At 44.9% G+C, this 18649-nt stretch overlaps 1 protein-coding gene across 2 annotated transcripts in view; it reads right to left on the minus strand.

The window, feature by feature from the left end:
- Positions 1–18649, minus strand: part of LOC138246591 (phospholipase A2 inhibitor NAI-like) — an 87296-nt gene that overhangs the window by 20486 nt on the left and 48161 nt on the right. For both annotated transcript variants that reach the window (XM_069201287.1, XM_069201286.1), the window contains exons 2-3: positions 7729–7848; positions 6208–6360 (exon numbers count right to left, since the gene is read on the minus strand). In XM_069201287.1, coding sequence (XP_069057388.1) covers positions 6208–6360; positions 7729–7848 — 273 coding nt within the window. The remainder of the gene's footprint in view (positions 1–6207; positions 6361–7728; positions 7849–18649) is intronic.

Here is an 18649-nt window from a genome sequence, read left to right on the forward strand (position 1 = left end):
TGCCAAATTATTTGTAAAAGCATTGAGAATTGAGGAGAGGGCGGTTTGGGGGCCAGAGTGAAGAATTTGTTCAGAAAGTATCCCTGTCGTTGTCCTGGATGTGAATCCAGCCTGAGAGTAATACTGTTAAATGCATCGGGAGCCAGTATTGCTCATCTGCCCTGGGATCAATAGCGTTCATTAATATTGGGGTCATTAATGCTCGTTATTGCCTTGGGCCACCGCTGCTCGATACGTTCTATGACCCGTATTGCTCATACTGCCTGAACTAAATAATAAACGTATTATTGTTGGGCTTTTACCGTTGTTTACTGCTTTAAATCAGAATCATCGACTTATTCTGGATCAGTGCTTAATTTGAGCAAGAGTTTGCAGGTGGAGAGCACAGGCACTTATTTATCTGCTTGAAGACAGTGAAAAACACTCAAACAGGAAAGGCAACAAAGACAGAAAAGCTGTTGTAAAGGGACAAAGCAGGAAACTGGAAGAGTGAGCTAAAGAGGCAAGGAATGTCTGATAGTGGATTAAAGAGGTTTGAGGTGGATTTAGGAGTATGCATCCTTGGTATTCTGTACATGCACATTTAATTGCACAGGCCGCGTGTTTCCGAGCAGAGTTTTTTGCACCAGCATGCTTTCCTTACATATTAAGCACTGTTCCGTATTAAATATTCCTCCTTTTGTTTAGGATCAATACAATTTATTACTATTGGGGGCAAATAATGTTCATCACTACTGGAGCCCAGATCTGTGCAATGCATCCTAAAACTGGTACAATGCATGCTGCGTGGCATCAATCGTGCTCATTGTTGTTCAGGACTTTAATGGTGGTTAATGCCTGACACAATGTTATCATTGGAGTCTATGGCCATACTGTGCATACTGCACACTATCATTGTCTGGGACCAGAGGGATGTTATATTTTACAAATGTAATCCTGGTGCAGGCATAATTCGATTCTCTAAAATAGCTAGAGCTTATCAAATTACGTGTAAACATCAGGGCTTTTTAATCACTTGGGTAGCCTTCTCAAATAAATGTAATGTTGTGCTGGTCAATTTCTATAATGCTGTTTGGGATTCTGGGTGTCAAATTGGAGTGTTTTTCCCCCTTTTTGCTAAAATTGAAGTGTAGACAGGAGGGTTTGGGGTTGGCTTTTTGTGCTGTGGTGGCAGGGGACTTTAATGCCAAATTAGGGAGCTACAGCACTAAGAAGAACCCATTTGAACAGGATCACATGACAAGGTCAGTAGAGGCGACACATGATGTGAGGGGTGGGGCTTAAGGAGTCTTGGCCTCCTAAACGTCTGTGACCTGGGAGTGGTGGGCTCACATGAGGCTCCCACTTTTGTTGGTAGGGGAGCTGAAACCACAATCGACTACATTTTTGTGTCCCCTCCCTTAAAGAATATGGTTGTGGAAGGTGAAGTACTAGTGTAGCATTTTAGTGATCATAACCCCCTCAGGATTTCTCTTAATTTCCCTGAGAAAATGTGGAACTTAGTGTGGGGTGGGCCAGTCTTGGTGAGACCTAAAGACCAGGGTAGATGTCTCGGCTGGAAACAAGTTAATATTCAGCAATTAACAGAAAGGGTAGTGGGTAAAAACGTATATATATATTTTAGGAACACTCTTGGCTGATTCTCCGAGCCCAGGGGAAGTCATGGTTGCTATTTCCATATTAAATAGAGCCTTTAAAGAAGGCATGACTACAGCTGTCCAGCGCCTGTGCAAGCTTCAGGGGGTTTGGTTTACTAAGCCCTGTTATGAGGCCAAACAATCTCTGAGGAAGGCTTTGAAGGGTAAACAGAGAGATATAACCTTATTAAGAGATGCGAGGGCCCATTATAAATCTGTCCTGAGGGACAGAAAGCAACAGCTTAAGGAGCAGGCTTGGGAGGAGCTGGAAAGGGCCACTCTATCTAAGAACCCCGGCCTGTTCTGGAAGGTGGTCAATAAGGGCCCTATTGAAACGGAAACTTCTGAGGGCTTGGGTTGCAATATTACCCCTGAGACATGGGTGGTCCACTTTTGTGGAATTTTTTCTGGGTGCCCTATAGGAGACCCAAGGGGTGATCAGCAGGGACACTCCCCAGATCTAGCTATTAGTTTTAACCTAGAAGAGGTCAAGGAGGCGCTGCACCGCAGTGCGAGTCACAAAGCCCCGGGTCCCAATACTATTCCAATGGACTTATACAAACATTGTTCACTGCTATGGGCACCAATTTTGCTCACTGTTCTCAATGCAGCAGTGAGTGTGGGAATCCCTGCTACTTGGAGATCGGCATGTATTGTCCCCATTTACAAAAAGGGCAATCGTAATGATCCGAAGTCGTATTGCCCGATCTCACTGCTTGACTCCTCAGAAAACTATTTGGTAGGATTATTCTAGGTTGCATTGAGAATTGGATTACTGACAACTCAATCTTGTGTAGGGCTCAGTATGGCTTCAGGGAAGGGTTAGGTACCCTAGAGCAGTGTTTAAATCTGCTTATGCTGATTGGCAAGTATACACAGGCCACAAGGGGCACCCTGTACCATGCTTTCATGGACCTAAGCTGCGCCTTTGATAAGGTAAATTGTAGTAAGCTCTGGGATAGGCTTACCCAGATGGGCATGGATCCTCTCATTGTGGAGCTGCTTCGCTATCTCCACTCAGGTACAAATGCTAATGTGAGGGTTGGGCAGTATGGTGAAAGTACGGAGTTGTTTGAACTAAATAGGGGAGGGCGACAGGGGTGTGTTCTGGCCCCTACTCTTTTTCTGCTGTTGTCACAAATGGGTTGTTTCATTTTTTTAGCTGAGAGATGTAAGGACGCTCCCAAAATCAATGACAAGAGTATTCCTGTATGCAGAAGATGCTGTTCTTATGGCCCGCATCATGAACGGTCTACCGTGAGGCAGTTAAAGCATACAAAAGTTTCATGACATTGTTAGACTTGGAGATAAATTGCAGCAAATCTCATTTTATGGTCTATAGTAAACCTCTAAGTAAGGTGGGCATTTTAAAATTAAAGGAACAGGAGATTGGAAAGGTGTAGGTTTTTCCCTATCTTGGAGTGATTTTTGATGATAAGGGTACGTGGAAACCCTGTATTGCCAAGAGAGGGAGGCTTTTTAACTCTACTGTAGGTGCTACGTTTGAATTTGCTGCCAGGGTTGGTAACAAACCTATAAAGCCCCTGCTCGAGGTATACAGGCATAAATGCCTTCCAGTTCTGTTGTATGGGGCCCCACTCTGAGGTTATATAGAAAATAGGATCCCTGTGACTGAGGAATACCATTTTTGTAGAAGGCTATTAGGGGTGGGTCAAAACACTTCTGGGTTTTGTTTGCACCTTGAGTTGGATTTGGACTTCATAGAAGACACCATTAAATTAGCTCCTGCTTTATTGTGGATTTCAATATGGACGAAAGAATCTGTGCCGGTAAACAGGGAAATCCTGCGTGATTGTTTGTGATGCGATCACTCTAAAGAAATTCCCTGGCTGGCTTATGTAAAAAATGTTGTTAATGCTTTGGGGCGTCCAGACATCTTTGGTGCCCCAGAGTATTTATCCAGAGTGGACAAAAAGTGGGTAAAGGAGAATTTTCTAAAAATGGCAATGGCCAAGAGGGAGGAGACGGTGCTAAGGAAGAAATCAGTGAGGGACTTTATTATGATTAAGATGGGAGTGGGCCCAGAGACCTACCTCTTGGAGGTCAAAAACTTATGGGAAAGGACCCTCATCACGCATTTCCGTTTGGGGGTGATCAGAACTAATCTGTGTTTCCCGTTAGGGCAGTTTGATCAGAACACCATAAAACTGTGTCGGGTGATGGTGTTTCCCCGCAGACCCTAATGCACTTTATTATGTTTTGTGAGGTATATGCACCTTTTAGGAAACAATATCTAGTCCCCCTTTTGAGGGACAGGGGTTTTGTGCAATACCGTCCAGCTTTTTTGTGGTTATGTATGACTTCGGAGGCGGAAAAGTGTAAAATGTCTACACAATTTTTTTTTGTAAGCAGGGTACCATCAATTTTGAGTTTTAAAATGTTGTCATATTTGGGGGGTTGCAAGGTTTAAGAGATTGTAATGTGTTATGTATTTATATGTTTTTATTGTTGACAAATTTTTCTAAATAGCATAATAGCGATTTTAATTTTTGACCTGTCAAATGTGTCTAACAACCGGGAAAGAGCCTTATTCTTAAAATTCGGAGTTGACCCTATCTGTGTTATGCTATTTTTGGTTATGGGATCCTTGAAGGGTCATTTGTCTGTCCTTATACTGGAATTTCAATTCCTTGAAACCTAACAATTAGATAATTTCACCAGTAAATGTCTTGATTGTTATGTCTGGTGAGCATAACTCTTCACCCACAATATGTTTGAGCCTCCTTTCCCACACATTTTGATTAATATTAGTATATGGAGACCCCGAATCTACTACAATGTGCATAGACACTCCTCCCAACACAATCTCACAACTTGGTTTTTTCATTCTATTCTTCTCTTCTTGCTTCGTGCATAGAATAGTGTCTTCGTCAGAAGAATTTACACACAAAATACACATGCTCAAATCGTCATCCTCTGTAGAGTTTGTGTCTTCTACATCCAAGACTTTGCTACATCCACTCTTCCTCTGACACACTTTTTGGAAAAGACCTACAATTCCACATTTTAAACATTTCTGTTTCTTTGCCGGACACAATTTATCATTCGCCAAGTGGTCATAACTGCCACATCTGTAACACTTCTTTTTATCATCTGACATAATTTTTGGTTCAATTCCTGTTCTCCCTGCGCCTCTCTTTTTAAATTCTTTAGTGTGTTTTTTTTCTTTCACTCTTGCAATTATGGTCTCCTCCCTTTTATTTTCATTTAAAACTTCCTTCGCACACCTTCCCGTCAATTCTGCCCTTTTTACAATGTCAATGACTTCTTGCAAAGAGCTTTCTCCTTTGGCCCACAGATTGTCTTGAATGTTCGAGTTTGACGATTGCATAACGATCTGGTCACGAATGAGCTCGTTATGTAAATCACCAAATCTGCAATTAATTGCTAAATTCTTTAAGGCAGACACGTAATCCTCTACTGGTTCCTCCTTTCCTTGTTTCCGATGAAAATACTTATAGCAATCCACAGCTTTGCAAACTCTAGGTCTGTAATAGTTATCTAAGTCTTCAAGCGCATTCTTATACATGTCGCCATCACCCGCTTGCCTAGGTTTCTTATTAATATTCTTGAAAATGTTCAGACCACCTGGTCCTAAACAATGTAAAAGGATCCTATACTTTTTTCAGCAGAAAGTTCCTCTTCTTCCTCAATGGCAGAGATATAATTTCTGAAATATTCACTCCATTCCTCCCATTTTAATATTGGTGAACCAGAAACAGGAATAAATGATTGAGGAGGTGATAAGTTCCAAGGGTTGTTCGCCGCCATGTGTTTGCACTGTCTCCCTACTAAAATTGTCCACTTATGTAGAGGTAACTTCTATAATTGTTAGAAATAGGTTATAGATGGCTTAAATGATGTATTTAAACCACTAATAAACCAATTTCTGAATATAAATTGCTGCTACGATTATCACCTTTAGGAAAGGTCCAAATGACAGCTAGATTAGACCGAAATTAAAATGGCTGCCTCTTTGTTAGCAGGAACTGTCCCAATTTAAAATGGCTGCCGCTTTGAGATGACGTATGAGCACGTCCCGACCAATCTAAAATGGCCTCTGAAATGGAATGACGTGTAAGTTAGAGGCAGTACCGGTAGCAGTGCACACCCACCCAGTGCTGCCACTGCGCCACTCCCAGACGATCTGCGGCTGCAGTGTGAATGCTGCACAGCCCTTGACTCACCGGAATGGCACTCACAAATATGCGGCACTGGAATGGCGGCTCACAAATATGCCGCACACTCGTTGCGCTAATAAATACGAAGGTGGATGGGTTGATTCGCCCCTCGTCGCCAATTGTAGGAATCCGCCGACACCGAGTGAGTGTTAGTAAATTGCTTTATTCTACTCCAGATACATCGTAGAAGGGAGACGTGCAGTTGCTCCGTCCGCTTCAGTAACCGTCTCTCACACATCGTTCTCGAATGCCTCTAACAACATACAGGCGCATGCAGAATTCCCAGCGCAAAGCATTCGAGAACGGTGAACATTCTCTACTACAGACACTACAGAGTACCCCTACACCCTGCAAAGGACAGGACCTACCTTCCAATTCTTCCAGTTTTTTGCCACATTGTGCCACAAAACGCACATTAAGGTGGGAATTCCTGAAGGAGTGTTCTGAAACATCACAGAGAGCTGAAGGCATTGTCTTCGGATTATGACAACGCTTGTAAGACGTTAAACGCACGTCACCATCTGTTGGGAAAAAAAACACAGCAGTGACTCTGGATGCAGGCTTCCTCGGTTCCAGCTGACTTGTATTTATATAAGTATATCGTCTTGTTACACAGCACGTCTGCCACCTACAAGCCCAGGAAATAAGCGATGCTACGTATACCCAATTTAATGGTAGTCAAGTTATCCACCTCGAAATGATGGTAGGCTGAGGCAGCCAGGGGCATGTTTTCAATTCCATGCGCCTTCTACTTACAACATGATTTTTTACAAAAAAAAGGGCATATCCTAGCTAAGAGATTCAAAGGCAACCGTCCGTCCCAAAAAGAGATATGCGCTATTTTCTCTAGGCTCCCTTTAGCGACCTTGGAGGAACCCTGTGATGAGCACCAGAGGCTTAGGGGCAGCCTTATGTTATTTGTCATGCAGTGCTGTAGAGCAAGTCACCTTGGTGTACTGCACTGCGTGACTGGGAAAGGGCAGGAATGCACCACATTTAAGTCATTACTGAACATTCCTGCTTTCCCCCTCTGCTGGCACCCTTTGACAGCCTAGATCCAACGCAGGCACCCTTGCACCAGGGTGTAAGGGTGTCTCCATTGCATACAGGAACTCTGTGTGTGTTGCAGAATGCCTCACTGGGAGACACACAGTTTTGGCACATTCCTAAATTTACCACTTCTAGTAAATCTGGGAATGTGGGGACACCCCTGCAACACCCATGGAAAATCCTCCTTGTCACAGAGTAAGGCGACACAGCAACTAGTGCCACATTGCTTTACTTATTTATGAAGTAATGCAGGGCCACGCAGGGCCACCTTCATGTATCTCATGTCTGAGTTGCATCGCTCTTCCACCAGGTTGCATAGTGCAAGAGCAGCGCACAGTGGTTTCAAAGGAAGCCATGGGTGCAGGAGCATGGACCATGCTGAGATGTGGGAACCAGGAGTCATGTGTCTTGGGTTAGCTGCCAGCTGCTGGGATATGAGTCCAAGTTCCAGTCTCCAAGTTAAATCAAGTTACTAACAGCACCATATGTTATCCACAACCCTCCCAACCTCCCAGCCTGAAGCAGTAACATTTAACATAACAGTGTGAGTGCTTACGAGTACAGGAGAGTAATGTGCCAGATGTCACACAGTGAGTCAAGAACAAAGCAGCAAAATGACAGCGTGTGCACCGTGGCAGAAGCAGTAGCCATTCAGTTTGACAGCTGGTGTTGTTTTAGGAAAAATCCTTAATCCCTGTGGCATCCACTCTCCCAGATTCTTTCCTATCAGGGTTTGAGGCTGCTCCTAGACAGCAGGAGATGAGGTGTGAATGTGCTCATATATGAATGTGTTCCTTTGTTGCAAGATTGCCATAATACCTATGATTTAGGATGCTCACCAAGTGTGTTGTTCTCGTGTCCCTGGATGCACATGTCAGTAAGAGCTTTACACTTCCTCATGGATCCTTTACAGCTGTTCGATCCATAACCACTGCACTGCTCACAACTCAAACAGTGTCCTAAAAAGGAATTCAAGATGTTAGTTGTAAGGTTCTGACGCCAGCCACGCTCAACTCCATCATGATAGCTTGTGAAAATATGGAGTGAGAGTGAGATATTATTTATTAAATATCCCACCTTGTGTGTTTCAGTTGAAGTTCACTTGTTTGTTCTCTTTGTAGTACTGGTGTTTGGGTGCTAGTTTATCCAAGAGCATATCATTGAATGCTGCCTACTGAGGTAAGTGGCTTTGACAGAATAGAATGATTGAAACAGAAAAGGTGAAGTTCCCTACTTGGCTCAAAGAGCATTCATCCCTCCCCTGAGTACCCCAAAATAAGTTCTAGATTGTTTTTTGAATTTTAGGTCTCAGCACACACGTGATTCATGCTGAGGACCTCTTACAATCCCCCAAACATGTTAAGTGGTAGTTGAGTGATGAAGTCTTTCATGATCACTGGGAGATGAAAGCAGTAGGCATCTCGTTGGTGCGATGTCACCTCACCTACCCCATCAGGAGTATGCACACCTGTGCATCATTATACTAGAGTTAAATTATGTCACAGATGTCAAACAGGTTGGGGAAAAGTCAATGCACCACTCTCTGAAACCTGATGCAGGTGGGAAGAAGCAACACAGACCTTGCCTAAGCCAACATGAACACTGAATGAGGTAAATGGCAACTATCTGACTACCAGGACACCCTGCATCTGGGACACTGTCTCTACACAAAACTAGGAAAGGAGGGGGTTGGGCCACCTGAAAGCAAAGAGTGCATCGTTGCTCTCATAGTGCCCTACAGACAACTTGGCTTGAATGAGCTGCCTAGTGCGTAAAAATACCGCTGAGCACACACTGGCAGATTCGCCAACGCAATGATACTTTTCCAGATATATATGTGCCTATTCTGATGGTCTTCTGATGTTTTATGAACAGTATTGAGTTATGTGTGTAGAAGTAAAGTATTTTTAATTTACAGAAGAGCACTAGTTGGTGAATTATTAGATGACTTACATTTACTTTGCTTAGTGCTGACTATCTACTCCACACCACCTCCCTGAGAAAGCATCGTACTGATATGCTGAGGGTCAGTGTGAAAGGGGACCATCTGATTCCGCGTTTGGGTTTCATAGGCAGGTGAATCCTGAGGGCACCAATAGTATCAGTCTCTGAATTCTACAGTTTGAGGGATGTAACCCCTCATTTCTGTGGAACTCCTCAAACCGGTCCTATAGAAGATGGTTCACCCTTTTTGTGATTATTACAGGAACTGTTGCCATTCCATGATGGAACTAATCATTGACTCCTCTCATTTTATCGTAAGCCAAGGATGATCACAATTTTGATATAAACAGATCACTATGATCTGAGTGGTTCATAGTGAAAGAAAGGTGGGCTTGTAGTAAAGTGAGAGACGTGAAATATACACTGCTTCCTTAGGAGTTCAATTTAAATGGTCACCAAGAGCCAATGTAGAAATGGCAAGGCCCGGGGTAATGTGAAATGCGGTCTTGCCACCTTGAAGATAACAGGATCGGCATGTTATCCTACAGACCAGGATCTCAGCTCATTCTAAGAACAAACTTTGCGTAGGTGAGGTGTCTGGTTTCTGATCACCATCACTAAATCAATTGTTGCCTAAATCATCTCAATGGCATGGGTGTTCATGTGATTATTAAATTGAGAACCAGCACACACATCTCCACAAGGAAGATTAACACCACCAGCCTTATCTGATCTCACACATCCGTTTCCCTATACTTAGCCACCTTTAAACCTCAGCATCTAACCCCCTAAACCTTAGCACATCATCACAAAGCTCTGCATTATAACAATCATTAATAAGCCTGTGACATTGCTGGACGTGGAAGCCATATATTTATGTTAAGGAAGCTGCATGCTGCATGTTTACATTGAAAATGCCTGTGTTGCGTTCACTCTGTGTAATTTTATGTTTTGTTTTTGCCAGAGCATGAATTGCATGTATTGTGTGTGAGGAAGTCTTACTCTGCAGATTCTCGTATTTTACTCTTCTGTGTGTGCTTGCCATGTGGATGCCTGTACTGCAATTTTTCAAAGTGTGTGTGTGTGTGTATGTGTTTGTGTATGTTTGCGTGTGCATGTGTGTGTTGTGTGCTGTGCATGTTCTTAGTGTGAGGGAGCTTCTACCCCTGCATCCATATCCATCAGGACCAACCTAACTCTGCTCAGATTCAGTAAGAGTTGAAGATGCACCTATTTAAAGAATGCTACAACATAATACATTAACTGTCCACTTCCAAGCTTCTTCTCCTATTACTCATTGACTAAAAGCATGTCTTTGACCATATATAGCACTCACTTGCCTTTTGGCAAGGTTTGTGCTATAGAAATGCCATACTTTATGTTACTGTTCTATGTGTGGCTCATGTTCTCTGTGTGATTGAAGTTTGAATCTTGAGTTGGGCGCTGCCAGGGCACCAAGCACAAAGATAGTGGCTTACCTTCAGAGCTTCACAAGCTTGCTTCTCAAGAAAGCTTCTTCCTAGCTGTTGTGGGACACCAGTGGTTCATGGTTTGTAATGTCGGCACCTTTGGTCAGTGCCGCACCAGGAAGTGAAACAAGAAGCTTGCCGTCAGCAACAATTGGGCAACTTTCTTGCTGATAGAGCTTGTGACTGTTTTGGACCTCTACTCCTGACTGTGACCTGTCTGGGCCTATCGACCTACTATTGGACTTTGAGGGGGGCCGATCCTTCACCAATGGCCTTTTTGCCAGACTGGAGCCCTGTGGAGCTTCATCTCATGCAATCCTCAACACCCTTGCATGGGAGACTTGAAAACGTTAGTTAAGGTGACTGGAGGCTGTCTGGAGGTGGAGGCTGGTCCTGCATATGGGGCTGCTGCTCCTAGCCAGGGCCTGTCGGGCCTCTCTTTCTCTGACATTGGGTAGCCAACATAAGTGTGGCATATGCTTCAGGAGCCAGGATCTGGCTACTGGTCATCTGGTAACAAAAGCCCTGGAGGCATCTGCCTTGACAGCCTTGCTGGGTCCCTGTCATGGGTAGATTTGGAGAAGTCTGCAGCCTTCAAGGTGGCAGCCCTTTACCCTCCAGGTGGGGGACATTGGAGTCATTGGTCCCTGGCTGGTGACTGAGTCTGGGGCCATGGCAGATCACAGCCTATTACCACCATCGGACAGGCAGTGAGATTTTGGGGCCATCATCCCCTGGGAATTGCTGTGCACCACTGCACCTGCCCTCTCTTGCATCTCCTAATCCAGGGGCCTCCGCTCAAAACCCACACTCTGGTCTTAAGAGCTATTAGGAGCTCTACCCCTCCCCATCATGGATACCCCATTAGCATTGTGAATGGCCATGTCAACTTCTCTGGTTACCCCACATTGAGCGCTCTTGGGTGGGTTCCTTGGAAGACTCTCCCGGCCCTGCTCTAACCCTCTAGATGCAGACAACAAAGAGGACACATATTGCTAACTTTACCTGGGATCAGGCCGGGCCTCCCATGGGGAAGGTGGACCTTAGACAATCGAAGCTGAAGTTCAATAAAAAGCGTGGGGCTCCCAACGGTGGCAAATGCTCAAGACCCCCTGGAAGACACCATCTCCACTGAAGTTGCTGCATTGTTGCACTACATGAAGAACACTCTTCAATCAATTGTCGTAAATATTGACTAAATGACAAACTAGATGGATTGCTTTCAACAGTGTATAGACAAGCATGACAAGTGGTTAGCCCAGGAAGAGTCTAGGATATCGGTTGTGGATGATTAACAGCAGACTTTGTCAAGCACAGTCACCTGTCTGTCCCCAGATCTTACATGCGCTACAGGACAAGAAATGGGACCATGAGGGGAGCTACCGGTGTAACATTCTTTGCATCTTGGGAATAGCAGAATCCACAAACATTGTGAACAAGGAAAGCTGGTAGAACAAATCATGGAATTGCTATTGGCCGAGACATCTTCTTTTTGGTCTTCATTGTAAAGCGTGTCCACTGGTCCTTTGTCCTAAACCCTCGGCTGGGTCATACTCCTAGACAAAGTGCTTAGACTTAATAGAGCCACTCCCATTCTACATTATATTGTCTCTCCATTTGCCTTCTATCCTGACTTCATGCCCACACTTCATTACAGTACCTGGCTCAGCTGAGAATGGAACTCAATGGCAAAGCACACTTTTTGCAGCCAGATGCCACTCTGGATTTCATCAACTTGCATCTGTGATGCAAAAGCACATCAATATCAGTCTCTGTCAGCCTTGCAGCATCCATGAGGGGCCAAGTATGTGGCGACTCCAAAGTCGGTGACTAGACTGCTTCTGCCATCTGTATTGTTTCATTGCCCATGCTGCACAGCACATTGCTGTTGTGTTCAGTTTCTCTTTCCTGTATTCTGTTACCAGTTGCTGTATCAAGGCCGTACACTCATGGATAGAAAATCCCACATGGCTGTAGTCTGGTAATTTAGCTGTGTCTTTGATGGCCTAGGCTATTCTGGGGGTAGGAAGATGACCCTTTCTATATCGTAGAAAAATGATGTACACTGTTCAGAGAGTCCAACCAACCCCACCTTGTTATCCAGAGGTAAAAATAGATCACCTAATTCTCTCTGTTTTTGATAGTGTGGGCGAGCAGTTAGGTTAATCTAGCAGTCATGCTAAGCATTTGTTGTACTCACAATATCAATAAATGAAACACACACTCATAAGAATAACTTTCAGGTTTCCATGAGATACCTCAGCAGCGATGGTCAAGTCATTGGAGCATTAGGCAGGGTTTGGCACCTCTTTCTTTGTGCAGCAGGACTTCCGTTATCATGCCTTGGGTCTTCTTTGTTCCTGGTTATAGGAAAGTAGCCTCTTTCTAGCTTTTTTACCCCCACTTTTGGCCTGTTTATCAGTGTGTTTGACTGTGTTCACTGGGATCCGGCTAACCAGGACCCCAGTAATTCTGCTCTTTCCTTTAAACTTGGTTGCCGGAACCATTTTCATTCCACAATTGGCACACTGGTGCCCCATTATAAGTCCCCAGTATATGGTACTACAACATGTACTCCTACACTTTGATGGCTCAATGTATGTACTACGTGAGCATCTGGTAGTCTGTCCTTAAGATCACCTACCCTCCCTGTGAGAGGGTAATTCTGACTATCTGGTCCACCCTGATTTTTTGCTTTTTGATCACCTGTTTTTTTTACCTTTTACTGTAAGGGGAACCTCGCATTGGGGGTCTCACCCACAGTAAATGCATGGTAAAATTGACTGCACATGTTTACCTTCGGTGCCGCCCTGCTAAGGAAAGGCGGGCGTGGTGCAACAAGCGTAGGAGGCCCTGGATGGGTTACACATGATCACGTGGGCACACAATTGTGCACCTGTGTGAGGGCTGTGCGGGGAAGATTTCTGGCGTGTGCAGCCCAAGAACTACGCTTAGGTAGCCTGGCGCAGAAGGGACTATGCAGAGTAGGTAGTGACCTAGAGTAGGCCTCATGAGATGGGTGTACACATGTGAGGGATAGTTAGCGTGCTTACTGTCTTTTCACTGTAAGGACACCACATTAAATGTAAATGTCAGTATGCTTCCTGTCTTTTCACTGTAGGGACACTCCATTAAATGTTAATGGGAGAGGATGGCCTAGGGTGCAACTCCAGTCCCCTAGGGTCCACAGAGACCAGAGTCACACCAATGTACACTGTAACCTGTATGAAAAGAATAATGCAGTAGGTTACAAAGGCATAGCTGCACAACTTATGGGTCTTTCAGGAATGTCATCTTTCTCTGACTCAGATCAGGATTAGGGTCAATTACTGCTCTGTCCAGCTGCCTAAGCAGGGCCTTGCATCAGTCATCCAGCTGTCATTCCGTGTCAGGAAATGGGTGGAGAGGCACTGGAAGGGATGTCAGGAAGAAAGGACTGAGACTTTCAGAGCACATGTGGCACTAACTCCTGGACGATGCCATTTTGAGCTATCCCAGAATACTGTGCAGGAAGGAGGGGACAGGGGCAAGGAAGTAATGTGGCACATCTGGAATGGCCAGAGGTGCAGGCCTGCAGGACATTTCCAACCCCAATTCAATCAATCAATCATTTGTAAAGCGCGCTATTCACCCGCTAGGGTCTCAAGGCAATTAAAAGGTCTTGCAAAGGGGAGGGCTCTCTTTCTTGGCTGTGCTTCACTGCAGGACACTGGGACTGAGGGCTGGCGTCATGGACAACTGGAAGGAAAACACCATGACTGCCGACTGAAGCAGGGACTCTGCCCCTGAATGACTTCGGATCCAGTGAGGCGCATGCCAGGGCCAGGTATGGTGGCCCCATCCTGAGGACTAGTTGGGGGAGAGACTGGGCTGGCACAAGGAGAGAGTGCAGCCCTGATGAAAAGGAAGGCATGGAGACAGTGGAACTGGCTCCATACAATTTGCGAACCTTCTAGGACAGGAGTCCTAATGAAAGTGCTCCTGGTTGCAAGCGCTCACCACCAGGAGAAAAACAACACCAAGATTGTCAAAATCAGCCCTTGAGGGACTAAGATATCCCAAGAAGAAGGTCTGCAACCTTTGACCTATTTCCGAGCAAGCGGCAAATCGCATGGAGCTCCTCTGCTGTTCCGGTCGATGCCCCTGCAGTGGGCCAGGGGTTGCCCCCAAAAGAAGTGAAGCCGGGGGCAGGAAGAAGACTAGTGAAGACTATTTAAGTTTAGCAGAGGGACCCTGGACACCATCCCGGGGCCCCAAATAGAAGCAAACCTGAGAAGTGCTGTTGCACTCCACACGCATATGTGAAGGGCCGTTGGCCCAAAGTGAAGTCGGAGGGGCACTATTGCACCCCTGTGGCCCCACAGAGAAGGCAGAGTGGGGTAGCACCTTTGTGCTCCCAGGAAACTGAAAGAGGACCCGCACCGCATCCCAGGGCCCCGCCAAGAAGTAAGGACAGGGGAAGCCATCACATCGCCTGTGAAGATGGCCGCCAGCTGAGGAAGGGGACGGTGGCTGAAGACAAAGCCAGGGAGCACTGTCATGCTCCCTGTGAAAATGCCAAAAGGGATCCCAGACCCCATCCCAGGGCCCCTTGTGGAAGATAAAGTCAGGTGGTGCCATCCTGCCCCCCTGTGAAGAGGCCCAGGGGGCCCCACACCCCATCCCAGGGCCCCTGAAGAGGTGGAAGGTGGGGAGCGCCATTGCGCTCTTTGTGAAGGCTAAGAGGGGCCCTTGACCCCATCCTGGGGGCCAAGGATGTAGGGGAGGAGGGGGTAGTGCTGCTGCATTTTCCCAGGTGGCCTGCCGCGACAGCTGCATGCATCTGCCCCGCAGGAACGTGTAGATACTAAATGGCAAGCCAGCTCCTGCGGCAGCAGCTGGAGGTGCTGGCTGCGCGGGGAGCCGCCGGGAGCAGTCAGGGGTGGGATCCCTGCACCACTCTCCAATGAGGAAATATCATACCTGTTGTGGGGGTATCCATCTGGGACCGGGCACCCCCAATGCAGCACTCCTACTCCGATGGTATTGCTGCTCTCCCCGGCGCAGCAGGACAGACGCTCATTTCATATGCATCCCACCTCACAATGCCTTGCGGGGTACCAGGATTTATTTTGGCTCCTCGCCAGCCTGTTGTTGCCCTAGAAAGTTGGGCCACCACCAACAAAGTGCCCATGGACAGGGGGAGCTGCAGGAGCAGCACAGTGTCCCCCTAACACAGCGTTTGTGTCCCAACCCTAGGCTGGGTGGGACAGAAAAATCATACCCCTGCAATGGTTCCAAAGCATTGTGCTACACAAGCTGGTTGGAACTTTTGTTCTATGCTTGTGGAACTGTGCCCTCTGGGGACGAAAAGCTGTAATTGCAAGTAGTTTTACAGCCATAATGGAACCAATGGCATGGTGTGCTAAATCTGGGAATGTGCGGTCCCAATAGGGAGACACCTAGTATGGCTTGAGAAGGGTCATGTGACAAAGCACCCTCTAGGAGTGCAGGATGGTGTTACAGAGTATTATCCAGAGTAATCTGAAAGTAATCTAAAAGTAATCCTGGCAGCACAAAGTATTCCAACATGCCTATACAGGTTCTTGTTCATGCTGATTTGAGTAATGAGACTGACAGCTACCTCTTATCAAAGTAGATGTACTTTATTACAAGATATAGGTGCTCTCACTCAAAGTCCCCATCAAATATTGCACTGGGATACAAGTAAATGTTTTTACATGTGGGTTGTTAAATTATATGTCCCCTCAGGGAGGGCCAGAATGATTATGCAATGTCATCCAAAAGTAATTCCATCAACTTGTGTATATTTGTAAATTGCTGCATAGTATTGAGTACTGTGCGTGTAATAAATGAACTTACGCTTTATCAAAAGCAAAATTGCAGACTGGATAATCATTTATTGAGTGCTATTCTTGTCTGCTTGTGAATGGTGATTACTAGCCGACACCACCTCCCTCGAGTAAGCCTTGGGCTGCTCTGCAGCGCTACCCTTTGAGAGTCAAGCACTACAATGGGGTGTTTGGTTCCTAGTGGTGGTCTTGTGCGGACCTATTACTTGTGCACACCACACAACTAATGATCCACCTTCCAACACTCCCCAACAGAGTTCTGTGTTTTATGGCATTCCCTTTGGAGTCTCTGAACCTGTTTACAGGCCAGTGATTTAGGTACTCATTGAGGACTGGACGCAATAATATGAATCAAACACTATTAGTGTGAGCTGATCAGTATGTTCCAGTGCAAAGATAAGAGCCTTAAACGCCACCATTTGTGCTATGTAGTCCCCCTAGGGTGAAAAACACCATCCCTTATCAAACTGCTCACAGCTGCGCAGGCAGCTGAGTATTGGTGTCGGGTACCTACAGGTGGCTGTACTTCACCATCAGTGTAAATGACAGTTTGGTATTGATCAAGTGGCAAGGTGTTGGTAGGTGTGGGGTACTCCTGTTCAAATTGGAGAAATTCTTGTGTTTGTAGTTTTGGGTCAAAAATGTAGTCAACATCAGTGGCAGTCAGGGAGGTTGCCCATTGAGTCCATCACGGATGTAGTGCTTTAGCATTGGGGACCCTAGCTTTGGTGACCGCCTCTAGGGCCAGCACCGGGCTAACAACAATAATGCGCTTCCCTTGGGAAAGTGGCCTCTCCTTAATGAGAGCAATCTGTACAGCAGTCAGAATTTTCTCAGTGAGTCCAAAACATTGTTCTGCATTGGAGTATAAATGAGATTTGTATGCTGTGGGTACCATGCCACCTCCTTGAAAGTGATATAGGTAAACCTCATGGCACCAGCAATTATTCTGATGACCAAGTTTGTCTTGGTGGCACAGGTGAGAGAGTGTGGTTAATATCATCTATATTAACATGAAATGTTTATGAACTAATCTGTGATAATGCCACATAGAAACTGAAGTAATGTATTTTGCTTAAACGTGCACTTGAAATGTGACCACGAGGAGTGGCCGCCAATGTATACATAGACTAATAGAAATGACTAATGTTATGTTAAAGAGTGGTTTTATACTAATTATTAATGATTATGTTATTAAAGTTTTTCTAATAAATCTTGTAGGCCTTAAGTTATCATGAGCCAAAGCTTAGCTGCCTGGCTCTCATATTATTTTTCTAAAAGTGCAGTGTGCTGACTTGCAAAAGGACATGACCTCTTGTTTTCTTCAGACTAGAAGCTGAATGTAACTATAGGAGATCTGTTCTCATGAAATTCATATTGGTTGTAGAAATGTAATAATTAAAATGCAACAGTGTAGATTAGTATAATGTACAAGGTCGTTCAAACCGGTACAGACAATGGAGCTACTGACCAAAAGATGTGCAAATAATTACAGAAGGATGAAATCATACCGGACGTGCTACCTCTGAAGACGTCAATCATATGGACCAATAAAATGCTTGTGAATTAATGTGGGGTGAAAGATTAATGACATAACCTGTTTTCTAATTGACTAAAGATAGTGGGGTATAACATTTGACCAATTAAGTTTTAGGGGAATGTACAACGAAAAAGGGATAAAAATCCATGACACGGGGAGGCTTTAGAATTGGTTAGGGAAATGTTATTGATTTTATCCAGAAACTTTGTCACTCTATTCTGTGACTTATTTTGGTTTGGTTAAACCATCCTCTTCCTTAGATTGCCCATTTTTTACATGTTACCTCCTTATGAGGGAAGTGCCCCTTTTCTCCTGAGAGCTGAACTTTGACTGATGGCGAATCGACTGATGTCCTGAAGATGAACACTGATCCTGAGTGCTGACTCAAACCTTTGAGGGTAACTATGACAATGAAATTGTGATTTGTCTGTTTGTTTTTACTTTCTAGGTACCAACGGCTTACTTTGACAGAGACCATAGCTAGATGTTTTCCAAATTAGTGTTCTAAATTGTTTTGCATTAAGCCCAACATGCCAATGCCAATCAGCGGTTAGGACAGGTGTTCACTAAACTGACGCAAATAGACAAACGACTGAATCCATGCTTTGTTAAACTGACGCGTTAATGACACTCTGCTAAAGTTGATCTATGTTAGCGCTGTGTTATGTTCTGATGTTTGTGATTCTTGCCTTAATTAAATCTTATCAGAGTTGCCATATTGTGACCATGCTGTTTTGTTTCTTGGTTTTGAGATTAACACATCTACTTTTGGAATTGTAATTAATAGGGAATACAACTCATAAAAGTCTACTAAACTGGTGTGGTTATTCATGACTGCAAGGTCATGGTGGTGTCTTGAGTTGATTAATGTCTTTGACTAAAGTGAAATGTATTGTGGTAATAAATATTGATGACATTATTGATGTATTGATTGACATATTGATTAGCTATCTCG

The sequence above is a fragment of the Pleurodeles waltl genome, chromosome 7 (assembly GCF_031143425.1).
Source record: "Pleurodeles waltl isolate 20211129_DDA chromosome 7, aPleWal1.hap1.20221129, whole genome shotgun sequence".
NCBI lineage: Eukaryota > Metazoa > Chordata > Amphibia > Caudata > Salamandridae > Pleurodeles > Pleurodeles waltl.